We start from the raw sequence: 27,398 nt of genomic DNA, 5'->3' as shown, positions 1-27,398 counted from the left end.
AGCTATCCCCGTCATTGCACTGGCTGATTTGCCATTACGGGACAAGGACTCCAAGAGAGGCATCTTCTCTTAATGCTGACTAGACACTTTCATTCACAGTGCTCAGGCTATCCCAAGTTTTCATATATTGGAGGGTACATGAACTGAGAACATTTATATTTTTTTTCATTTTTTTGATTCTTTAGCCCAATTCAAGAAAGTGCTGCACATGCTCCCATATATTACACAGCATTCTGCCATATGGGTATAATTTCATACAACTGCCAAACATAGCCTCTGTATGGTGCCCTGCAGCCATATCTACGTTCAGAGAATCAGTGGCTATACAAACGGATGTTTTTGTACCTACTCTCAGTTCATGTTACTTCAATATATTCATCCCTGCACACCCGGTCATATTAACATTACAACAGCTGGGTATTTGAATTTGTGAGGCTCGTCTGCTCACTATACAATCATAGTGCATACACTACAACCACACAAGTCTATTGTTGGACATGCTAGGTTTAGAGCCCAGGCTCTTATACATTGAGTCCTGGATTAGTGACCTTGGGCAACACCTCGATCTGTGAATGCATGGGTATGTGTGTGGGGCCCATTTGTTGGCATAATTTTTGTGACAATGTTGCCAATTCATGTGTTTATTTTTTAAATGATGGGTACAGGGGGGGGGGGATTGTTCCCACCATTTGGTATGATGTATTTCAATAAGTGGGCTATATATACTGCTTTTCAATAAAGCTTTTTTTCTTACACATTACATTAATCAGAGAAGCAGCCAAGAAGCCCATGGTAACTCTGGAGGAGCTGCAGAGATCCACAGCTCAGGTGGGAGAATCTGTTCACAGGACAACTATTAGTCGTGCACTCCCCAAATCTGGTCTTTATTGAAGAGTAGCAATAAGAAAGCCATTGTTGAAAGAAAGCCATAAGAAGTTCCATTTTCAGTTTGTGAGAAGCCCTGTGGGATACACAGCAAATGTGGAAGAAGGTGCTCTGGTCAGATGAGGCCAAAATTGAACTTTTTGGCCTAAAAGCATAATGCTATATGTGGCAGGAAAACTAACACTGCACATCACCCTAAATACACCACCCCCACTGTGAAACATGGTGGTGGCAGCATCATGTTGTGGGGATGCTTTTCTTCAGCAGAGACAGGGAAGCTGGTCAGAGTTGATGGGAAGATGGATGGAGCCAAATACAGGGCAATCTTAGAAGAAAACCTGTTAGAGTCTGCAAAAGACTTGAGACCGGGGCAGAGGTTCAACTTCCAGAAGGAGACCCTAAACATACAGCCACTACTACAATGGGATGCATTAGATCAAAGCATATTCATGTGTTAGCAAAGCTGGTGGAGACATACCCAAAAAGACTTGCAGCTGTAATTGCAGTGAAAGGTCGTTCTACAAAGTATTGACTCAAGGGGGCTGAATACAAATGCACGCCACACTTTTCAGATATTTATTTGTAAAAAAAATGTTGAAAACCATTTATCATTTTCCTTCCACTTCACAATTATGTGTCACTTTGTGTTGGTCTATTGCATAAAATCCCAATAAAATACATTTATATTTTTGGTTGTAACATGACAAAATGTGGAAAATTTAAAGGGGTGTGAATACTTTTTCAAGGCACTGTATGTATGTGTGTGTATAATAAATAAATATATATATATATATATATATATATATATATATATATATATATATATATATATATATATTATACATTGTTAGTGGTAAGAATCTTTGATGTGTAGTTGTACATAGTCTGTTGTGCTTTACCTTCAAGGTGGAAAGATTTACAGCTGTGAAAATGACTTTAGTCTGTGGCACTCAAGCAATCACACATATTTGTTTTTTTATAGTCAGTTTAGTGCAAGATGGATTAAACAAAGTTTACACTTCGATCTTGCTATTATTAGACCTACTGAACGTGTATATATACATTGGCGTTAAAGCAGATCTATTTGCACAGCAAACACTTTCATTGTATAACATCAGCATTCTAAAAGCTATGCAAATTATAACATTTTTTGACAATCCAATATAAGCTTACTCTAAAAATCTCCTTTCATGATATGATTGCTGTCTGTCTCTGGCCATCTCTTTCCACAACTTCCTGGATTCCCTGCATGCTTTGCAGCTTCTCCTCTGTTCATTAGTCTGGTTTACATTTAAATTCTAAGGACCACAAATCCCATGGTACCTTGCGGCCTGCAAGCAACGATGATGTGCTAATGTATGTTCCCTGTACTTGCTGTGCCTTCTAAAACACCTGAATTTCAGCTACTCTGTAGTTCACATAGCAGGCTCTGTGAAATGTGTGACACAGCAGTGCATATTTATCGGGCATAGTGAATATGTGTCATAGGATTTAAGGGAATATATTTTTGTGATTCTTCAGAAAGTTAGTTTACAAACATCACGATTGTTTAGATTAATGGAAGTAGGCAAGAAATAATTGAAAAAACAAAACAAAAAATATGTTGCGCTAGAACCATATATATATATATATATATATATATATATATATATATATATATATATAATATATGTAATATATGTATATATAATATATGTAATATATGTGAACTGCTGCAACCAAAAATCCTGAAAATATGGATAAACTGAAAAAAATGTACAAAAAAGTGCACTTTTTTTTAAATTTCAATCCGATGGCATCAAAGCAGTCCTATGAAAAGCAATCAAATGCAAATAGTGTACTGTTCCTTTAAATTCAATAAATGGGATATACATATATAAGAAATAATCTTACTACACACAATGGAAACCGTAAAATGCAAAGCACAAATAAATACAAAAATTAAAACTACATATAAAGCAACCATTCAAACAAATCATGAATGTATATAAAGTCCATTAAAGAGGTGCCCAAAGTGCTCAGCGCTTCATGATCCAAATCAGCATAAAGGTTCTCCAAATGTGGCAAACGTGCTCAAAAAAAGTAAATGGATGGCCTCTTACCACAGCACCTGGATCTCCATTACAGAGATCTCAGACAGCCTGTATTGTATCCCCACAGTGGAAATCTCACCAACAGCGTGTCTCCAAACGAAATGATATCCTTGAATCGCTCACAGAGGTAGCATATAAAAAATAGGTAGAAGCTTCATAGTGTAACCAGTAAGATACATTTATTGTGAATATTAAAAACACACTTACAATGAGGCAGAGAAATCAAGCATGTAGGTTAAACCAGCCGCGGTGTCACCCATCCAGCCAGCCGCGACATCGCAGTTGCTCTCCAGCCGACACCTTTCCCCAAAATGACATCTTTTGGGATGGGAGGAAACTAAGAAATAATTGAAACTCAATGTGAAAATAAATATTTGATTAAAAATGTTGACCACAGGTACACTTTAACCGCTTTAAAGTGATTGTAAAGTCTTGCTTTAAAATAAAAAATAACAAACATGTTATACTTACCTCCTCTGTGCAGTTGGTTTTACACAGAGCAGCCCGGATCCTCCTCTTCTTGTTTCCCTCTTCCCTGCTCCTGGCCCCTCCCTCCTAACGAGTGGCCACTTAGACCAGCAGCTTGCTGTGGGGGCACCCGAGCCAAGCTGCAGCCCTGTGTGTCCATTCAGACACGCATCTGCTGTTCGGCCCCGCCCCCTCTCTCCCCTGATTGGCTAACTGACTTTGACAGCCGCAGGATGGCCAATGGAATCATGGACATCGCTGGACAGAGAAGGGGCTTAGGGTAAGTGTTGGGGGGTGCTGGGGGGCCTGCTACACACAGAAGGTTTTTTTTTATCTTAATGAATAAAATGCATTAAGATAAAAAACCTTTTGCCTTAACAACTCCTTTAATGTTCACACCTGTATACTTTTTATGTACACCAGGTTTTACATTTCTGCTAAGGGCCTGTTTGTTCAGCAATAACATTGTCATTCCTTGAGATAGTGAAATAATAAAAAAATATATATTTTTTTCAGGACAAACAAGGTTTTCTTTTGGTAATATTGTCTTGTGTCTTGTTTATAAACATTATTCTATAATTTGTCCCTTTTTTGAAAGTGGTAGTAAACTCTGTTCTAACACTTGTACCTACAGGCAAGCCTATAGTAAGGCTTACCTGTAGATACTTTAAATATCTTCTAAACTTGCACAGTGCCATCACTGGCGCATGTGCTCTGAAGGTCCGGCATACAGTGCCGGACCTTAAGAGCCCATGCCGTAAATGGCAGTGAGATCATTGCGCCCCCGGCCACTCATGTAGCTGGAGGACGTGAACCCGGAAGCAAGACCGGAAGAAGATGTCAGCCCTTTCAGCAGTGACAGCGTGTCGCTGGAGGGCTTTGTTCTAAGGACAGTCTCTGATAATGTATGACATTGCCTTGCAGGGGATTTTTTTTCCCTATAAACTGCGGTTTACTAGCGCTTTAATGACACAGAAATAAAATGTTTTAAAAAAGCTTTGAAAAGATGTTTACAAATGAAATAAAGACTTTTTCCCCAATTTCTTACATTTTTTTTATGGGACAAAAGCAATCAAATCAAATAAAAAAAGTTAAAACAGTAATGTTTTAAAAAAATTGAAATAGCAAAACATTTATGAGGTGAAGGAGTTGACTAGGGCTGTAGTGTTAACCAAGGGTTATTAAATGTTTAAAAATCGTTTTTCTTTTTTCTTTTTAAATAAAATTTTTCTTTTTTTACTTATATAAGGTTTCGTTCACACTAGTGTGATTTCAGATGTGACATGAGTCGCACAGGCTTGCAGCATGACAGTGGAAATCACATTGTTTTCAATGGTGCCCGTTCACATCAATGCAACTCAGCATGGTGCGATTTTGGAAAAAGTTCCTGTACTAGTTTGGTGTGATTTTAGTGCGATTTTGGCCCCATAGAATATACAAACCACAACAAAGTTGCCTCAAAGTTGCACTGCATAATCACACTGAAAGTCAAATCGAATCGCAGCATTGTGAACCTAGGCTAAGGTTGTTTTATCCCTGTTTCCTGTATCCATGTTTTAGCCTTGTGTTCTTTACACAGTAAAGCTTTTTCGGCATACGTAACACTCCTAAGGAGCAAGACTGAATTTTTTTTTAAACTGATATTTCATTTTTGTGTGGTTGTTGGCAAATGAATCCACATGCTAGTTTTGTAGAAGATGATGAAATAGTTTTAGTTTTCTTTCTCCACTGCAAGGCAAATGATGTTACACTCCCTGATGGGTTATCCATTGTGCAAATGAAGCAAGAAGAAGAATTTGAGAGATGAGAGAGTAAAACTTTTTTGTTTCCTTGCTGGAGAAAGAGGAAACCGCATTGGACTTGGCAAGGTGTAGAAGATGCCAGTGGGTTATTTAACCCAGTGATGTCCACTCAATAATTAAATATATGTTTTCATCAGAGTTTGCCTTTACAGAGGAACAATATTTTGAGTATATTCCCATTTTGATTTCAATCACCCTACTTGCAATATTAGGATAAGAAAATAGAGGAGAGATTATTGGTCAAGACAAGAAACAATCGCCAACTATAGCGAAAAGGAGAGGATGGCTTTATAAAATTTGTAAAAGTATGAGCGAGAAGGGGAATAGTAAAGAGAAAATAAAGGAATAGCACAGTGGCTAAGTGGTTATCACTTCTGTTTAGCAGAACTAGGGTCGTCGGTTCGAATCCCAACCATGGCACTACCTGCCTGGAGTTTGCATGTTCTCCCTGTGCCTGTGTGGATTTCCTCTGGGTACTCCAGTTTTTTATATATATATATATATATATATATATATATATATATATATATATATATATATATATATATATATATATATATATATATATATATATATTATTTTATTTATTTATTTCAGGTACTTATATAGCGCTGTCAGTTTACGCAGTGCTTTACATATACATTATACAATCACATCAGTCCCTACACCCTCAAGGAGCTTACAATCTAAGGTCCCTAACTCACATTCATACATACTAGGGCCAATTTAGACAGGATCCAATTACCCTACCAGCATGTCTTTGGATATATATATATATATATATATATATATATATAAATATATATGTATGTGTGTGTGTGTGTGTGTGTGTGTGTGTGTGTGTGTAAAGAACTGCGTCAATTGACAGAACTACAAAAGTGCCAATAATAAAAAAATAGAGGTGCTTATGAGAAAGCATAGATAACTATATCGTTGGGGAGAGATGGGGAAAATAATTAGCTGACTATTGCTATTTTAAGCTACCAATAGAGTTGGATGAGAGAGTTAATAGAGTTTATCATACTTCACATCATAAAGAAAGCTATATGTACTGTACTGGTTACGGATCTAAACCTGAACCTTATGATACTTCTGTTATCCCCCCTCTTTTTTTTTTTCTCCTGTGTATTTGTGTAACAACAAAAAATCCAATAAACAAAGATTAAACATAAAGAAAGCTAATGGATTCTTTTAATTTGTTTTAAAAATAGAAATGAAAAAGTTCTGTTTTAATAGAAGTTGTCCAGTGGAGCAGAATGCACAGGTTCTAGTGAAGCGTGACATGACACAATCCAAAGGTCATTATTATGGAGCTTGCCTTTAACAGTGTGATTTATTTTTTCAAATAGAGCAGGGGTCGACAACCTATGGCCTGGGGGCTGCACCCGACCTGCCGCTGCTAAATGTCCAGCCTGTCAGTGCATGTAATGAATTCATGTGCACCCTGCCCGCGGACCTTTTAAGTAAGAGCAGAGCAGAAAGCTGAATGAGAACACGGGAGAGACACACAGCAGTGCTCCTGCTCCAGCAGGACCTTCTGAAGTTAACTTTCCAGGTGATTGGTTGCTAGGTGGTCCTAGTAACCAATCACCAGCTTGTTAATATGAAAAATTAAGTCCGGAAGCTCCCCTGTCTTCTCAGCGCTGCTGCATGTCTCTCCTGTGTTCTCATTCAGCTTCCTGCTCCCTGCTCAGTTCTGCTCTGTCTCCCTCTCTGCATGGGGCAAGGTATGCAAGGGCAGAGCTGCAGGGGGTGTGTGTGTGTGTAGGGGGGGCTGTGTAATATGCAGGGGGGGCTTTGTGATGTGCAGGAGGGGCTGTGTAATATTTGGGGGGGCTGTGTGATGTGCAGGAGGGGCTGTGTATTATGCAGGGGGGGCCGTGTAATGTAAAGGGGTCCAGAGGTGTGGGGTCTGTGTAATGTAAAGGGGTCCAGAGGTGCGGGGGCTGTGTAATGTAAAGGGGTCAAGAGGTGCAGGGCTGTGTAATGTAAAGGGGTCCAGAGGTGCGGGGCTGTGTAATGTAAAGGGGTCCAGAGGTGCTGGAGCTGTGTAACATAAAGTGGTCCAGAGGTGCTGGAGCTGTGTAACATAAAGTGGTCCAGAGGTGCGGGAGCTGTGTAACATAAAGTGGTCCAGAGGTGTGGGGCTGTCTAATGTAAAGTGGTCCAGAGGTGTGGGGGCTGTGTAATGTAAAGGGATCCAGGTTATTATCTTCATTTATTAGCAGGTGAATGCGACCCTCTATGCATTCACATACATTAAATCCGACCCTTAAGTGGAAAAAGGTTGCTGACCCCTGGACTAAAGGAAGCCAGCTAAGCTCTCAGTTGGACGGTGTTGAAATTGGTGTTGGGTGGTTATGTATCCTACCCAAATATAATTTAAACTATGAAAATTGCATGGAAAAGCTATTCTGATTTTCCTATGTGATTCTTGAGTCTATATTTACCATAACGCATTTGAGGCAAGTTAGAGCAGGCAGCACCAAGCCTCAAAATGTACAAATCATGATTGCTTTTCCTTTATTTTGTTTGCTTCTTCCTGCCACCTTTAGATTTTTGTAGATGCATTTAGAAAGAGAATCGTAAGGGGATGCTGCGAGGAGTCAGAAGACTTTAATTCAGGAAACGTGAATCTGAATCTATCTCTCCTTTCTCTATTTATTTATTTTTTTTTTTACTTAACTAATCATGACAATAAGGGTTTTGTTCAAAAAGCTATCATAATTCAGGTGTGCTTATGACAGGATAATGTTTACAGGCCTGTAACCCTATTTTCTGGTCTCTCTCTAGTTGAGTAGTAAGATGCATTACCATTGTAAAGCAACAGCTACAACCCTATTACTGTGGTGCAAGTTGGCTTCTCAAATATAGTATGTAAGGCATGCTAGCAATTTTACTTTGTAAATTTTACTTATTACAAAAGTTGTACAGATTTAATTGACTTCAAAATGCCAGCCGTGTCCACCTAATTGGCAGGCAAAAGAAACTTCTGATCTCTGGCCGCCTCTTTCCCAATTTCCATCTTCTGTTATTTGAATTGATTGAAATGGTAATTTCATGGTAAACCTGCAGTATATTAATAGATTCAGTTTCCTTTCTGTACTCTCAGAGTTGCTTGTAACTAACATGCAGTGGAGTATTTGATTTACTTCAGCCCAGCAGAGCAATTTTTAGATCTATCATATATTATACTGTTCACAAGCACTAATGGAAATCTCGAGAGAAATGTTTGAGAAACACTTCCTAACCCGTTCATCTTGGTAATTGTGTTCTAAAAAATTGCTTTACTGCACACATTGGGGTAATTGTGTTTTGTTTAAAGCAAAAAGTCAACACTGAGTTTTTTTAAAGCCATGTATAGAATATGCAATTTAATTTTAATTGTATTTTATATCCATTTTTACCCAAAATGTGGCATTTTAGGTTTTGCTAGTAATGTGGAACAGGGGTTTATTCATCTGCTGGCTTGTAACCTGTCTCTTCGCCCCTTGATTTGCATTCTGTAGTTTTTCTCCATCTTCTCCCACAAACCTATGATGGTACTATTGCTCATTACTGTCGTTCACTCTGGTTCAGTTTAGTGGCAGACTTGAAGGGCCTATTCACACAACTGTGTGGTACTAACATGCAGCAATGCGCCTTGTCGCCAGGCGTGTGTTGCAGTGCAATGCGTGGCAAACACTAATGTATGGTGCTGTGTCCTGACAGAAATGCTATCTTTATTGGTACATTTTGGGCAGGCTTAACATGGCGCAGGTAATGCTCCACAGTAGAGCTGCGCGATTCTGGCTAAAATGAGAATCGCGATTTTTTTGCTTAGAAGATAGATCACGATTCTCTCATGATTCTCACGGCGTAACATCATCTTTCACATTAAACAAAATAATTGGGCTAACGTTACTGTTTTTTTTTTTTTTTTTATTATTTATTGAAGTGTATTTTTCCCAAAAAAGACCACTGTGCATTTACAGTGTGACATAAAATATTGCAACAATCGCCATTTTCTTCCCTAAAAAATATATATATAATGTTTGGGGGTTCCAAGTAATTTTCTAGTAAAAAAATCTGATTTTAACTGTAAGAAACAAGTGTCAGAAAAAGGTTTAGACTTTAAGTGGTTAAACTTCCTGCATATTTACACAGAAGTTGTATCCCTTTGATCTAAGACAGAAGAGTTACAATGTTGCTAAAATCTTGGCAGACTGCCCTGTTTGGCAGACTGCCAGAGTAAGCAGAGAACTCTCTATACCTGTTACATGAAAGAATGTAGACACTCCGCAATATAGATCGTTGGGGGGTGAATCGAGATTGCGATCTTTTAACAATTGATTGTGCAGCTCTACCCCACAGTAGTGTGAATGATCCCTCAGGTATTCCTAACATTCTTGGATACACATCTAACAAACTTTTTATAAATTCTAAAAATAGTGCTAAAATCTTGTGAGCCACAAATGGGTTAATGCCTTCAGTGTGAATAAGTGAACCTAATTCAGCTGCACACACTAACCACGTTCCATACCGTGTATATGCCAAAAATAAATAAATATATATGTGTATGCGCTAAAGGCTATAAATACGTGAACAAAGAATATAATAAATCTATACAATATTAAAAATTATTATAAATTATAAACAGTGTCACACACCTGTGAAGAAAGTGACTATAATCCACAATTGAATATATGAAAAATGGTAACATGCACCATGCAAAAAAATGTGAGAAAAAAAAAAAAATCCTTTAAATGATTAAAAAAATATATAAGTGCTACTTGATAAAAAAAGTGTCCGAAACCAATTCATACAAATGAATATATCTCAGTCCAAGCCATTCATAAGAGTATATAAATCAAAGTGCACAATAGTGTCCAAACAAATAGCAGGCAATCCTCATGCTGTTTTTTTTGAAAAAGTGCTAAATATTCCTCATGCTCTTCTTATGAGATGTGCACATTAAGGCATGCTGCAGTGCTCTCCAGTGACCCCCAATGGATAATGCGCTCACCTTAGAGTGTGTGACACAGTAGCTAAACAGTGTCAAAACACGCATTAGAGCCACTCCAGGGCTCACACAGGGTATGCTGGTGATGATCTGTATCGCTCAAATGGTGACATATATGAAAGAAAGGAGACTCATAGCATAATACCGCCAGGAATTTATTTGAAAAGCCCTAAAAACAATCCCTCCAGGAGGGTACTCACAATGCTTGGGTGCGTCAGTGCACCATCCTATCCAAAACATGCAATACAGATGAATCCTGTGGCGTGCGGTGCGGTGTTCAATCCTCTGCCTGTCTGTGTGTAGAAAGCTCCGTCCTGCCCCTCCCCTAGGCGTCTTCGGCACAGGGTATACGTGCCTTCATCTGGGGGATCTGTTTATAATTTATAATAATTTTTAATATTGTATAGATTTATTATATTCTTTGTTCACGTATTTATAGCCTTTAGCGCATACACATATATTTATTTATTTTTATAAATTCTGTTCTTGCTTGGTAACACAAATTGCTAATCAGCCAATCACGTAGCAGCAACTCAATGCATTTAGGCATCTAGACATGGTAAAGACAACTTGCTGAAGTTCAAATAGAGCATCAGAATGGGGAAGAAAGGAGGTTTCATTGACTTGGCATGGTTGTTGGTGCCAGGCGGGCTGGTCTGAGTATTTCAAAAACTGCTGATCTACTGGGGTTTTCACACACAATCATCTCTAGGGTTTACGGAGAGTGGTCCAAAAAATGAGTTGTGTGGACGAAAAGGCCTTGTTGATGTCAGAGGAGAATGGGCAGACTGGTTTGAAACAACAGAGAGGCAACAATAACTCAAACAACCAGTCGTTACAACCAAGGTATGCAGAATACCATCTCTAAACACATCGAACCTGGAAGCAGATGGGCTACAGCAGCAGAAGACCACATCGGATGCCATTCCTGTCAGCTAAGAACAGGAAACTGAGGCTACAATTCGCACAGGCTCATCAAAAATTGGACAATAGAAGATTGGAAAAACTTTGCCTGGTCTGGTGAGTCTCGATTTCATCTGCAACATTTAGATGCAGAATTTGGTGTAAACAACATGAAAGCATGGATCCATCCTGCTTTGTATCAATGGTTCAGGCTGCTGGTGGTGTAATGTTGTGGGGGATATTTTCTTGGCACACTTTGGGCCCCTTAGTACCAATTAAGAAATGTTTAAACGTCACAGCCTGAAACATCTGAATATTGCTGCTGATCATGTCCATCCCTTTATGACTACAGTGTACCCATCCTTCTGATGGCTCCTTCCAGCAGGATAATGTCACAAAGCTCAAATCATCTCAAACTGGTGTCTTGAACATGACAATGAGTTTACTGTACTCCAATGGCCTCCACAGTCACCAGATCTCAATCCAGTAGAGCACCTTTGGGATGTGGTGGAACGGGATATTCGCATTATGGATGTGCAGCCAACAAATCTGCAGCAACTGTGTGATGCTATCATGTCAATATGGACCAAAATATCTGAGAAATGTTTCAAACACCTTGTTGAATCTGTGCCATTAAGAATTATGGCAGTTCTGAAGGCAAAAGGGGGTCCAACCCAGTACTAGCAAGGTGTACCTAATAAAATGTCCAGTGAGTGTATAAGCTAATTCTACCCACCCCAACCCTGCTATGCTTATTTTCTCTAACTCATTAAACCACCTCCATCAAAACAGCAACCTGCTCAGGTGTTTACACCTGCACACTGAATCCCAATAGACTTCAACTGGGGTTGTGTACAGAGACTGGATGCCTTGGTCTCCAATAAAAAAAGTTTTGGCTGAAGTTGTGCTTTAAATCCCATTGAATTACAAAATCCCAACAGTTTTTTTTTAATCCATTTCTGTCAACTAAAATGTCTTGTTCCTAGCTGGAATACATTTTTCAGAAGCAGGTACAGTTCATCACTGTTCTCAAATTATTATTCTTTTTTGTCTAGCAGCCAGTTCACATTGTGACAGATACAAGGTTTAAGAGAAAGATGTCAGTGCATCACAACTAAGATGTCTTTCTTTTAAGGGTAACGCGGTGTTCTCTTTAAAGCATTGGCCCTTCTGCCAGTCATCATAATGGCAGTCGTGACAGATTGTCTAATCTTTTGTGTTGTGGAATAGATTTTGAATACATTATTTAAACGTACAATTGCATTGTTTTTTTACAGGTATTCTTCCTTGGGAAAAGCTCATAGATAATTTTGAAGCAGAATATGATTATATCACAAATGAAGGGACTGTCTTCACATTTAAGACCAATCGTAATGCCCCAAAATACAAGCTAATTAACATAGACTTCAGTGACCCTGTGGAATCCAGGTGGAAAGAACTTGTTCCAGAGCATGAGAAGGATGTATTGGGTAAGTTAATAATAAGCTTTAAATAACTATGAATGGGTGCACGTTTGCTAATGTAACTATTGTAATTATTTGAATTTAGCACAGCTGTGGAAAAGTAAAAAGGTATCCTATTTGAGCTCTGCACTATGAGGGATACAAATCACATTTCTAGCCCTATCTGAGATACAATTAGCATATGACTAAAAAGAGGAACCCAGCAGGATTGTCCAAGATGACCTGCTATTCAGACAACAACTTTTTGCCGTTCCTACCTCCCAATCTTCTAAGGTTGCCCCCAACCCATCAGATATGCTGCAACAGGTTTCTGAATAGGATGAAATAAATATGCTTGTGCCGTTTCTCCACCATACTGTATCAAGGAGCAAGCATACCCCCTGTCTCTGACCCCCTTTCCATCCCCTCCCTTGGCGGAATCTCTCGTTGGATTGGACTCTTCATGTATTTGCTCAATATATTGGGCACTAGGCCAGGCTGACCTTTGCGCCCTCATTTGGTCTCTCCCAACTAGAGTAAAAATAGAAAGCCTAGTCCGATTTTCAGGACTGATCTAAACAATGTCAAAAAGTCTCCGACAGACATAAAAACTCTGCTCCCTTGAGAACACTCAGTTTCTGAGTGTCCAAATCACTGGAAGTGATATTATGTCTTTTTCCCCAAATCCAGTTTCGACTGGAAGATGTGGAGAATAGCAACTGCAGAAAAAACCTGAGGCTTCGATATATTCCAGAGGCTACAAGCAGTGCAAATCTTAGAGCTGCAGTGGCAGCCATCATCAGCTGGGTCCTGGGTAAACCCCCTAGAGAACACCTGGAATTAACCAGGTCTGCAGCACAGTGTGGCCAAAGAATCCCTTTTCTACTTACCTGAAAGATGTACTTTGCTGTCCGCACTATTATGCAATGAAAGAGGAGATTCTACAGATAGTGTGGCAACAGGCGTTTCCTTCGACGGCAGAGATACAGAATTATCATGATCTCTCCTGCCACACGCTGTACATGTGGCACCTTCTGAAATGTTTGTTAACTAGGACTCAGAGTATTCATGCTAATTGGGACCTCACCCCTTTCACCTAATTGTCCACAAGCAAGGCTATCCATTCACATTACACCAGCCTTTTCAGTTTCCGTTGTTGTTCCAGTTCCTAGGTTTCCTTTCTGATTAGGTGCAGACCACTGAAACCCAAAGACTGCTGGGTCCTCCTCTGCCCTGGCCACAAAGAAACTGGCGCTCTTGCTCCTGAGTGCAAGCAAGTTCTCTACATCATGTTACTCCGGATGCCAACGAGGACTAACCTTGTCTTGTGCAGGCTAATCCTTCTGTATGAGTTTAAATCCTCTACAGCTCTTAGGTAAACCCAGTCCCTATTTGTTGTTTACTTGTCTGTACTGTTTTTTTCTTTATAGTTGGGTCTTTGTTTAACCTATATTCAGTTAGGCTTGCCATGCATTAATTTTTTTTTTTCATTCAACCAGTGAGTTAAATGAAAACTGACCCGAATACCCCATCCAAACTCTGTGTAGATGGGGGATTCCTTCCCACTGAGCTTCTGTATTCTAACAACAGGGAGCGTTCCCCATCATCACGGTTGTACAGAAATCCATCAGTAGATAGACTTCTGTACAACCGGCCTGCCCATACATGGATTGGAATTCGGTCAGTTCCTGTTGAAACCGGCCAAGTTTCAATCAGTGTATGGCTGGCCTTACTGCACTTGTTCTGTGGGGAGCCATGCGTGTTTATTATCAGTGGACAGATTTTGCCTCCCTTCCCCTTTGGCGTTTGCAACATGATTTTGGAAGTTTGGAACATGGTTATTCAACTTTATTCCACTGTTTATGCATCTGGCAAACTTTCAGTACTGTTACATGCTATACCTGCAAGCAAGGGCCACATAACAAAGGCCCACACCCCCTAACCTTATGGAGCATTACGTATGACCTCCCTTCTTGGCTGCCTCTGTACCCGATCCTACCTACACTGCCAACCCAGTGGGGAGCTCTAAACCCCTCCCAGCCATTTGTGGAGAATACTAGTTGGTATCAGGAGCTGTGTTATTTCTTTGAGTAGTTAACATGTTTTCATGTTACTGAACTTTGTTTTTCTGTGTTACATTGTTATGTGTTGCATTTAATTTTCCAACAATGACAATGATGGTTTCAGGCTCCCACAATGTACATTAGTAATTAGTTAAAGGGTACAGTGGACTTGCTCCCATGTGGAGAGTATGGTGGAACGGCAACATTTTTTTTTTTTTTAACAAACACACTTTCTCATGGCTCTCTTGGAGATGGGGGTACACTTGACTCTCTAATTGACCTGCTGATCAAGCCTACCTCTATCCATGTGGGTCCTGTGGCCTCATATCTCAGGATACTCAGATCCCCATCAAATTTTTACTTCCCTTTTAACCCTCTTCCTGTGCTCTGAGATGCCATCTTTCCGCTTAGGCTCTCCCATCTGTGTTGATTAGAGGAACACTCTTCTGCATAGATTAACATTGTCAACTCACAGTATTTTGTCAGCAATGGATGATAGCTCAACAACTACTATTTTTAGATCCCTTTAGGGATACTACATAGTGGTCCATCGCGTGCCCGGCTGCCGCGATGTCCGCTGGGCACCCGCGATTGCCCTCGAACACAGCAGAACTGTGGATCTGTGTGTGTAAACACACAGATCCACGTCCTGTCAGAGGAGAGGAGACAGATGGTGTGTTCCCAGTACAGAGGAACACCGATCAGCCTCCTCCCCTTGTGAGTCCCCGCCCCTACAGTTAGAATCACTCCCTAGGTAACATAATTAACCCCTCAATCACCCCCCCAGTCACATTTACACAGGAATCAGTGCATTTTTTTATAGCACTGATCGCTGTATAAATGTGAATGGTCCCAAAAATGTGTGAAAAGTGTCCAAAATGTCTGCCGCAGTATCGCAGTCGCGATAAAAATCACCATTACTAGTAAAAAAAAATAACAATAAAAACAATAAAAATGCCATAAATGTATCCCCTATTTTGCAGACGCTATAACTTTTGCGCAAAGCAATCAATATATGCTTATTGCGATTTTTTTTTTTTTTTTTAACCAAAAATATGTAGAAGAATATATATTGGTATAAACTGAGGAAACATTTTTTTTTTTTTTTTTAATGGGATATTTATTATAGCAAAAAATTTAAAAATATTGTGTGTTTTTTTCAAAATTGTTGCTCTTTTTTTGTTTATAGCACAAAAAATAAAAACCGCAGAGGTGATCAAATACCACCAAAAGAAAGCTCTATTTGTTGGGAAAAAAATTATCAAAATTTCATATGGGTACAGTGTTGCAGGACTGCGCAATTGTCATTCAAAGTGTAACAACGCTGAAAACTGGTCTGGGCAGGAAGGTTGTGAAAATGCCCTGTATTGAAGTGGTTAAATTAATCTTGTTTAAAGTAAAAGGTCTTAACATACTAAGAGGAAATGCTTCTAAACCATCTATCGAAGCTAAAAGTCCAAGTGGCTTTCATTCGGGGACCCACGGTAAACAATCTGGGGCCCCCAAGAATAAAAAAACATTGTTTTTGATCTCCTATTACAGTACTTCCCTGAATGCCAAGTTAAGAGGAACTAGCATCTCATCATCAGACAAGCGCCATAGTAACATACAGCCACTATCTCAGATTCCATGGCAGATACCAGATTGTCAAGGCTTTTGCTACAATTTACTTTCGCTAGCATTTAGTTACCCAATACCCATCAGATTTGCTTCCTTGACCACTTCTAACAGATTTTACAGGGTACCACTGAAGGTTCTGGGAGATTGCATCAGTTTGACATTTGATGCATCAACAGGCTCCTTTTATCTATTCTTCTCAGCTCTGAAACATGTAAAAATAATCTCTGTATCAAAACTGTTTAATTGACATCTGGCAAGCCCAGCATCCAAGAGACCAAAGCTCTTTTTTACCTGCTCCCGAAAATTACTTGAGAATCGATTATCTTTCATATCGAACTACATTACTTCAACATCGCTGCATCAGATATTGATTGTGTGACCTTTTCTGCTTGGTCGCAATCTTTATGACCATAGATCTGGCTCCTCAGACTGCTAAGCTCTAAACTTGGAGCCAAACATTCCTCCAAAAAGGCAGACCTCGAGAAATAACCAGAAAACTTTTAAAGACAAAAACTATTCACAATCCACTTGTTATCTGGGAAGCTCACAAAAGTATTGCTAGAGACATTCTAATCAAACATAGATATCAAGAGTGCATGGGCCAAAAATCATATTTCACTTGTTTCATAGATTGATTTTTGGCAAAACCAAACATAAGCGATCTTGGACGTTACAAGCTGAGCATGTGTGGATCCACTTAACCACTTCGATACCGGGCACTTTCACCCCCTTCCTGGCCAGGCCAATTTTCAGCTTTCAGTGCTGTTGCACTTTGGCAATTGCGCGGTCAATGTACCCAAATGAATTTTTTATCATTTTTTTCACACAAATAGAGCTTTCTTTTAGTGGTATTTAATAACCACTGGGTTTTTTATTTTTTGCTAAACTAAAAAAGTTCGAAAATTTTGAAAAAAAAAACCCACTTTTTTCTTCGTTTATGCTATAAAATTTTGCAAATCTTTCTTCATAAGTTTAGGCCAAAATGTATTCTGCTACATTTCTTTGGTGAAAATAACCCAAATCGGTCTATATTATTTAGTCTTTTGGAAAGGTATAGGCATATATCTGAAAATCTATCAGTCCTGATGTACTGATGGCCAAACTCATTTCTTGAGGATGGACAGTACAAATATTGGCCAAATGACCACCCCTTTTTGGAAAGTAGATAGTCCAAGGTATTTAGTAAGAGGCATGGCAAGTTTTTTGAAGTTGTAATTTTTTGTCACAAATTTTTGAAAAATGAAGAAATCAAACAAAAAATTAAAAATTAACAATTTTTTTTTTAATTATTATTTATACTGTCGCCAGTGCAGTACAGCATTATCATATAATGGGAGTGGCAGTGATCATGGGCACCGACTGGTGACAGTATGTAAAAAAAAAAAAATACACAATGGATAGCATGAAAGGAAGCCATCTATTTTTTACAATTGTTATGTGATCTGCTGTGATTGGTCACAGCGATCTCATGGTACCGGCAGCGGGTCGGTACACTGATCAGTCATCATGCCATATCACGTCCACCTGGATTGACAAAAGTCCTGCCCAGCTGTCATGTTGCTGGCCGGGCGGGAAGTGGTTAATTGATAAAGTTAAAGCCTATCTGTTGTCAAAGTTTGAACTCGTATATTCATTTCTACATTGTGTTTCAATTATTTGTAGCCTACGCCTATTAATCTGAACTAGTTTGAAATTTATAAATTTACTTTGTGAGTCTCGCCACACGTTTAGTTTCTTGAATGCACTATGCCCTGTGAGCAGGCACTGCTGTGTGACAGAATTCACAGCCTGCCGTCTGAACTACAGAGGTGCTGAGAGGAGGAGTTTCAGGAAACAGAGTCAGTACGGGAATCACAGCTTGCAGGCAGCAAGGTACCATGGGATATGTAGTCCTTAGAAATTAGGGATGAGCTCAAGCGAGTCTGAACTATATAATATGCAATCACATTTACATATATTGTTGCACTCATTGTCTTTATTTATATGACTCATTGGTATGTGAGGTTTATTTATATATATCTATTTATATTGTTGCACTATGTTCATTTATTTAAATATCACATAGGTATGTGATGAGGATTTATGTTTGATTTTGTTGGATTGTGTGTTACAGCACTGTTCTATTTCTCCTCTGTTTAGTAGTAGTTATTTATTTTGATTTTTTTTTTTTTATGTAGCGCTGCACTTGTTAGTTATCAATCTTAAGCCCTCATGCACACAGACTGTTAAAATAACGTTATGAAAACGCCAGTATCTTTGCAGTGATTTTTTTAAACTTTTTTCAGCTTTTTTCAGCGTTTTTGCAATAGCGTTTTTGAGCGTTTTTCCGCGTTAGCTTTTTTTAGCGGTTTTATTTTTTTTTCAAATTTTTTTTATTTATTTTTTTTTTTTCAATGGATCAAAAACGTTAAAAAAACGTTGGTGAATGACGTTTTTGAGCGTTTTTCAGCGTTTTTCAGCGTTAGAGCGTTTTTACAGCTGAAAAACGTCTCTCAGAACCCACTGGTCCTGGGTTTTTTTTACAGCTTAAAAACGCCTATGCCACTTGCAGCTCAAAAACGCCTAGGTGGGCATGAAGCCATAGACTAACATAGACAGGCCTTTTTAAGCTGCAAAAAAGCAGCTGTAAAAACGTCCGTGTGCATGAGGACTTATTGTTTTGGAGTTGTAAAAACACTATATTAGTGCTGGCTTGCTGTTTACGATGGACACATGGGGGGGGGTTACTTAAAATGAAGCCCTCAGAATCCGGTGCAGCTGTGCATGGTAGCTAATCAGCTTGTTCAATTAAGCTTTGCCAATAAAAATTGGAAGTTAATTTAGTTTCTATGCAGAGTTGCACCAGATTTTGCAGTTCTCCAGTTTTAGTAAATCTCCCCCATAGTTTCACAGATTTGTCATTTTTGGTTATTTCACTTGTCGGACAGCCAGTGTCATTCAACCCACATCATCTACACCTAGGCGGTCCATGGACCTGACATGTTTTAGGGTATAGATACAAGTGGTCTTAAAAGCAGCTTGGGGCTAAAGCAGTGGGTTGGATGCAGGTCTACAGAAAGACCCATGGAGTAGTCATACGCTCTGTACATTGATATGCAACAGAAGATTTCAATTAGAAAACAGTAAAACTTCCCAAGATATTCCAATTAATGACAGGCAATTCTGACTATTTGCTCTGTGAATACCAATGCATTCTGCTAAGCAGTGTCCACCTTTTATGTAATGTAATTGTATTTGTACGTAGGCCCACACACAGCTATGCTATGAAAAATGCTAACCAGTTCTTTGATGCTTGCACAGCAATTCAGTAAATATAATAAATACCTGAAAATATACAGTGTTTGATATCTTTAACCTAAGCTTTTTAGCTTCAACTGTCCTGAAAATTTTCAAAGAAACGGATATTATCAGAGGAATGCAGCAGTACTTTTAATTAAAGTATGTTCTAAGGAAAGTAATACACACTGTTGCAATATGACTGCTACCTAATATATTGGTCAGACAGGGTGTACTGTTGTAACTTTCAACATTGATAATGAACAGCTACATCTTGTTATGCAGTGTTTATTTGGGACGCATTCAAATAACTGCTGCTGGGAGTGCAAATGGAAATATCCTGACACGCTGCGTTAGGGCAGCCTGTTCATTATGAATGGGCTACTATCACACCACAACGGATGAAAAGTGGCAAAAATGGCTAAGAGCAATGTAAATGATAAGAACACAGCATAGGCAGAAGGCTATCTGCTCAGAAGATTTCTAGCATAATCAACAGGTATTATTTGCACTTATTAATTAGATCCAACAAACTGCTGTCAGGGGTATATGCAGCAGACGAAAAAAGAACAATTTAGAGAAGTTCATTGTTATTGTTTACATACACTTTAAGGCCTCCTTGCAGATTCTTGCAGCTGGAATGACAAGTGCATGCAAATAGCAGCAGCTGCTCAACTTTTACAAAGTATTGACAGAGTAACAGCAGTTGTCACTGTTCTCAGTCGCACACTAAGCGATTACCTGGTGTCCGAGCCTGGATGCATCTGACTGTGCATCTGACTGTGTCCAGGCTGGGACACCCGTCCCTAACCGCAGGTTACTGTCCGGTGTGGCTTGTGCAGGCTGAGTGGCCGCCGCCATGTGCTTGCAGCTGTCATTCCATCCACAAAAATCCTAATTCTTGCCACTGGAATCCTGTGTATGAGGCAAAATGGTTGTTAGAGAAAGGCCTGAATGTATCTTTTTTTTTTTTTTTTTTTTTTACTAGTTTTACTAGCTCTCACTGGTCTTATTTAACTTCATGCATTTGAAGGAACGCCTGTTCTTGGTGCCTTTTTTCAGATGTACTCTTTCATTCATTTTCACAGTGATAATCATAGAACAGTGCTTAGACGGATGGGTAACCGGAACACTTCCCTCCTTGGACATCTCATTAAGGCCCAGTCACTGTAAATATCCACTTCCCGACCGGCCTATAGCAGAATGACGGCCGGGCGGTGGTTCATTTATCCTGACTGGGCGTCATATGATGCCCTGCAGGATAACAGCCGCCGTGCGCCCGTGGGGGCGCGCATCGCTGTGATCGGTGGTGTGGTGTGTCAGTCTGACACACCGCTACACCGATCTCGGTAAAGAGCCTCCCTCGGAGGCTCTTTACCACATGATCAACCATGTCCAATCACAGCTGATCACGATGTAAACAGGAAAAGCTGGTGATCGGCGATAGGCGGCTCTCCTGACTGGTTGGGTCTGCGCTTATTGTTTATCAGTGCAGTCCCCCCTCGGATGCCCACACTAGACCACCAGGAAAGCCACTAGAACCACCAGGGAAGCTCCTAACATGTGGATGGCCAGGTATATCCCCCATGGCCATCCACATGTGAAAATCAATGATCAACATATGCCAATCAGTGCCCACAAATGGGCACTGACTGGCACCTCTATGGCACAATAAAAATTACTGATCCCCAGCAATGCCACCTATCAGTCCCCATCCGTGCCCATCAGTGCCTACCTATCAGTGTCCATCAGTGGCACCCATAAGTACCGCCTACGAATGACCATCAGTGCTGCCTATGAGTGCCCATCAGTGCCGCATACCAGTGCCACCTCATTGGTGCCCATCAGTGCAGCCATATTAGTGCCCATCATTGAAGACGAAAACGTACTTATTTACAAAAACATTTAACAGAAACAAAGAAAAAAAATTTTTTTTTTTCAAAATTTTCGGTATTTTTTTATTTGTTGCGCAAAAAATAAAAATCACAGAGGTGATCAAATACCACAAAATGAAAGCTCTATTTGTGGGAACAAAATGATAAAAAATTTGTTTGGGTACAGTGTTATATGACCGCGCAATTGGCATTCAATTTGCGACAGCGCTGAAAGCTGAAAATTGGCTCGGGCAGGAAGGTGTATAAGTGGCTGGTATTGAAGTGGTTAATTGTTAGAAATCAAGTTTAAGCCCGGGGTCACACTATAACCACTTGAGCCCCGGACCATTATGCTGCCTAAGGACCAGAGGTCTTTTTCCAATTTGGCACTGCGTCGCTTTAACTGCTAATTGCGCGGTCATGCAATGCTGTACCCAAACGAAATTTGCGTCCTTTTCTTCCCACAAATAGAGCTTTCTTTTGATGGTATTTGATCACCTCTGCGGTTTTTATTTTTTGCGCTATAAACGGAAAAAGACCGAAAATTTTGAAAAAAAATGATATTTTCTACTTTTTGTTATAAAAAAAATCCAATAAACTCAATTTTAGTCATACATTTAGGCCAAAATGTATTCGGCCACATGTCTTTGGTAAAAAAAATGTCAATAAGCGTATATTTATTGGTTTGCGCAAAAGTTATAGCGTCTACAAACTAGGGTACATTTTCTGGAATTTACACAGCTTTTAGTTTATGACTGCCTATGTCATTTCTTGAGGTGCTAAAATGGCAGGGCAGTACAAAACCCCCCCAAATGACCCCATTTTGGAAAGTAGACACCCCAAGGAAATTGCTGAGAGGCATGTTGAACCCATTGAATATTTATTTTTTTTGTCCCAAGTGATTGAAAAATGACAAAAAAAAAAAAAAAAAAAAATATTTACAAAAAGTCGTCACTAAATGATATATTGCTCACACAGGCCATGGGCCTATGTGGAATTGCACCCCAAAATACATTTAGCTGCTTCTCCTGAGTATGGGGATACCACATGTGTGGGACTTTTTGGGAGCCTAGCCGCGTACGGGGCCCCGAAAACCAATCACCGCCTTCAGGATTTCTAAGGGTGTAAATTTTTGCTTTCACTCTTCACTGCCTATCACAGTTTCGGAGGCCATGGAATGCCCAGGTGGCACAAAACCCCCCAAAATGACCCCATTTTGGAAAGTAGACACCCCAAGCTATTTGCTGAGAGGCATATTGAGTCCATGGAATATTTTATATTTTGACACAAGTTGCGGGAAAGTGACACTTTTTTTTTTTTTTTTTTTTTTTTTCATAAAGTTGTCACTAAATGATATATTGCTCACACAGGCCATGGACATATGTGGAATTGCACCCCAAAATACATTTAGCTGCTTCTCCTGAGTATGGGGATACCACATGTGTGGGACTTTTTGGGAGCCTAGCCGCGTACTGGACCCCGAAAACCAATCACTGCCTTCAGGATTTCTAAGGGTGAAAATTTTTGATTTCACTCTTTACTGCCTATCACAGTTTCGGAGGCCATGGAATGCCCAGGTGGCACAAAACCCCCCCAAATGACCCCATTTTGGAAAGTAGACACCCCAAGCTATTTGCTGAAAGGCATGGTGAGTATTTTGCAGCTCTCATTTGTTTTTGAAAATGAAGAAAGACAAGAAAAAACATTTTTTTTTTCTTTTTTCAATTTTCAAAACTTTGTGACAAAAAGTGAGGTCTGCAAAATACTCACTATACCTCTCAGCAAATAGCTTGGAGTGTCTACTTTCCAAAATGGGGTCATTTGGGGGGGTTTTGTGCCACCTGGGCATTCCATGGCCTCCGAAACTGTGATAGGCAGTGAAGAGTGAAATCAAAAATTCACGCCCTTAGAAAGCCTGAAGGCGGTGCTTGGTTTTCGGGGTCCCGTACGCGGCTAGGCTCCCAAAAAGTCTCACACATGTGGTATCCCCGTACTCAGGAGAAGCAGCAGAATGTATTTTGGGGTGTAATTTCACATATTTCCATGGCATGTTTGAGCAATATATCATTTAGTGACAACTTTGTGCAAAAAAAAAAAAAAAAATTTGTCTCTTTCCCGCAACTTGTGTCGCAATATAAAATATTCCATGGACTCGACATGCCTCTCAGCAAATAGCTTGGGGTGTCTACTTTCCAAAATGGGGTCATTTGGGGGGGTTTTGAACTGTCCTGGCATTTTATGCACAACATTTAGAAGCTTATGTCACACATCACCCACTCTTCTAACCACTTGAAGACAAAGCCCTTTCTGACACTTATTGTTTACATGAAAAAGTTTTTTTTTTTTTGCAAAAAAATTACTTTGAACCCCCAAACATATATTTTTTTAAAGCAAATGCCCTACAGATTAAAATGGTGGGTGTTTCATTTTTTTTTTTCACACAGTAATTGCGCAGCGATTTTTCAAACGCATTTTTTGGGGAAAAAACACACTTTTTTTAATTTTAATGCACTAAAACACGCTATATTGCCCAAATGTTTGATGAAATAAAAAAGATGATCTTAGGCCGAGTACATGGATACCAAACATGACATGCTTTAAAATTGCGCACAAACGTGCAGTGGCAACAAAATAAATACATGTTTAAAAGCCTTCAAAAGCCTTTACAGGTTACCACTTTAGATTTACAGAGGAGGTCTACTGGAAAAATTACTGCACTCGATCTGGCCTTCGCGGTGATACCTCACATGCATGGTGCAATTGCTGTTTATGTTTGACGACAGACCGCCGCTTGCGTTCGCCTTAGCACGAGAGCAGGGGGCGACAGGGGTGTTTTTTTTTTTTTTTTTTTTTTTCTTTATTATTTTTTTGCTTTTTTAATCTTACTTTTAAACTGTTCCTTTCATATTTTTTTTTTTAATCATTTTTATTGTTATCTCGGGGAATGTAAATATCCCCTATGATAGCAATAGGTAGTGACAGGTACTCTTTTTTGAAAAAATTGTGGTCTATTAGACCCTAGATCTCTCCTCTGCCCTCAAAGCATCTGACCACACCAAGATCGGTGTGATAAAATGCTTCCCCAATTTCCCAATGGCGCTATTTACATCCGGCGAAATCTAAGTCATGAAATACTCGTAGCTTCCGGTTTCTTAGGCCATAGAGATGTTTGGAGCCACTCTGGTCTCTGATCAGCTCTATGGTCAGCTGGCTGAATCACTGGCTGCATTCTCAGGTTCCCTGTTGAGACAGGAGAGCCAGAGAAAAACACGGAAGACGGTGGGGGGGGGGCATTCCCTCCCACGGCTTGTAAAAGCAGTCTAGAGGCTAATTAGCCGCTAGGATTGCTTTTACATGAAAGCCGACCGCTGGCTGAAAAGAATGATACCAAGATGATACCTAAACCTGCAGGCATCATTCTGGTATAACCACTCAAAGTCGTGAATGGCGTACCTGAAGACAAAAAAATGGTTAACAATGGTTAACAATAAAGCACAGTAAAGTGTAAATAATTACACACCTGAAAAACAAACATGATAAAACATAATAACAATAACAATAACAATAAAACATTGCAGAATAGAATACAGTAAAAAAGAGCAGAACAATAGAGAGAGAGAATAGAGAGAGAGAGAACAATAAAACAACAACTATTTTTTTTTATTTCATATTTTTTTTTTTTTTACACTTTTTTTGTAACTAACTTTTATAACGGTAACCGGTTCCAGGTTCGGGTCTCTCAAAATGCGATGGCATCTTGGGAGACCCTGTGAAAGTGTGCCTAGTCTGTGCAATGCTGTACCCTACGCTAATACTCAACTAGTGAATGGTAGCGTTCAAAACATTCACCAATGCAAGACCAGGATTGTCAGGACAGGAGGGACAATAATAGCGGGTGTCACGCCTATATCCGCGCTTGCTGCAGACACAACATCTTTTTTGGGGGTTCGTTGGGTAGGGGTACTCGGGAGGACATAAAAATGCCTCTCATGCAGCCGACTGCATTTGGTTGGGGATGTGAATGGGGGAAGTACGGGCGCTGCAGAAGCGGTGGGTTCCCAATTAGGATTGGCGAATGCAGCAGGAAGGGCACTATGGGCACGATGGGCCTGTGTTTGTCTTTTTGGTGGCAGCGGGACACTACTTGTGCTTGCCACCTCACCAGCTTCAACTGCACTTATGGGACTCGCCACGTCACCACGTGTTACTGCAGTGCTGGTTTGACTACGACCGGGGTGTACTAGGCCGCTGGCGCTTGCCAGTTCACCAAAACGCTACCAAAAAACGTTAGCGATCGCAGGGATCAGGCCTGACTCTGCGAACGCTGCAGTTATGCGTTTAGTGTTTTGTAAGTGTCAGTGATCGATCGATACTGCACTTGGGTGGGCTGGGCCGGGCCGGGCGGAGGGGCAAAACGCAGGTGCTAGCAGGTATCTGGGCTGATCCCGCTAACACTGCGTTTTTGGGAACCCTAAACTGCTGGTGACGCTATTATAAATCTGATCGGATCAGATATTGATGCGATCAGATACTATACCACTAAGGGAGGTGTACGGTGCGTGCGTGGGTGTTAGCGGTACTGGCGCTAATCTGACGCTGCCTGGGGCTGGTGCTTGCCAGTTCACCAAAACGCTACAAAAAAAACTGTTAGCGATCGCAGGGATCAGGCCTGACTCTGCGAACGCTGCAGTTATGTGTTTAGTGTTTTGTAAGTGACAGTGATCGACAGTGATCGATCGATACTGCACTTGGGTGGGCTGGGCGGAGGCATACAGCAGCAAAGGAGTGTTCTCATTGGCCGGCGGCGATCGCGAGGGGGGGGCCACGAACGGATGGTCTCCCCCTCATCACGGATCGCCGCTGGACAAAAGACGACCGCCTCGGGCACCGGGGGGGGGTCCGATCGGACCCCCCACCCGCGGAAGGCAAATCACGTATATGTACGTGATTTTGCCTGTCCGTGCCACTTTGCCGACGTACATCGGCGTGAGGCGGTCGTCAAGTGGATAACAGGCTGCGGATCGCACAGGAACTCTGTGCGTCCCTGTTCCCCATTTCAGGGACGAATCAGGGCCGATTCTATGCCTGAATTCGCGCAGACGCACAGTGTTTTTGTGCAGTGCACTCCGCAGCCGCCCCGGAGATATGTGAACTGGCTCCATAGGGAGTCAGTCACATTCTCCTGCCATGCAAATTAGATGCGGGGAAACGCACATCTAATTCGCATAGGTGTGAACCCGAGTTTAGGAAATGTCAAGAATTGTACATTTCTAATAAAGCATATTAACTTTATATATTTATTTGGTTCAATTTGTAGTTGGCTGTTGAGATTTTGCATTGTTTAATTTAAAGTGGATGTAAACCCGAAATTTTTTTTTTGTCATAATATAGAGTATAAGATTTCCTATCATTTGAGCCCAGTCTTGCCACAAAGAGTTATTCCATCTCTGAGCAATCCCCTTTTATTGTTCAGTGAGATAAATCTTGACAAACTGAGAAAAACTTTGTCAAATCCTCCCCCTTGCTGTGAGTGACAGGTGATTTACATATCTCGTGTACTAGCCTAAGACACATGCATTATTTTTTAATTCCCACCCCCACTCCTTTCTTCTGCTGCTCTGCAAGGATTGGATGTTCCACACCTCAGCATAATTGGGCATGCTGAAGTCATGTGTTTACTTTTTTGTCTTTTCACTGGATGTTAGAGATCATAGCAGAAGTTTAGTGTAAGAAATACACAGGAGAAAATGCATATTGACAAGGGGAGTGTAGAGGTGGGCGGGGAGTCTACTGACATCACGACTCCACCCACCAAGCTCCAGACAACAGACCCACCCACAGAATATGCAGTTTTTCGGGTCTAATAACAGACAGAGGGGAGACATTTGACAGGTAAAGATACATGCAGGAGGCATGTATATCCTTATACATAACCCCTATGGCAGTAGTTTAGAAAGGATGACATTGGGT

The 27,398-nt window shown here is 40.3% G+C and overlaps 1 protein-coding gene across 1 annotated transcript in view; it reads left to right on the top strand.

Moving 5' to 3' along the window:
* PREP (prolyl endopeptidase) overlaps positions 1–27,398 on the top strand; it is a 212,816-nt gene that overhangs the window by 81,911 nt on the left and 103,507 nt on the right. The window contains exon 8 of the mRNA XM_073627010.1: positions 12,431–12,622. Coding sequence (XP_073483111.1) covers positions 12,431–12,622 — 192 coding nt within the window. The remainder of the gene's footprint in view (positions 1–12,430; positions 12,623–27,398) is intronic.

This window comes from Aquarana catesbeiana, linkage group LG04, assembly GCF_042186555.1.
Source record: "Aquarana catesbeiana isolate 2022-GZ linkage group LG04, ASM4218655v1, whole genome shotgun sequence".
In the NCBI taxonomy this organism is placed as follows: Eukaryota; Metazoa; Chordata; class Amphibia; order Anura; family Ranidae; genus Aquarana; species Aquarana catesbeiana.
This window is presented reverse-complemented; position numbering and strand designations above follow the sequence as displayed.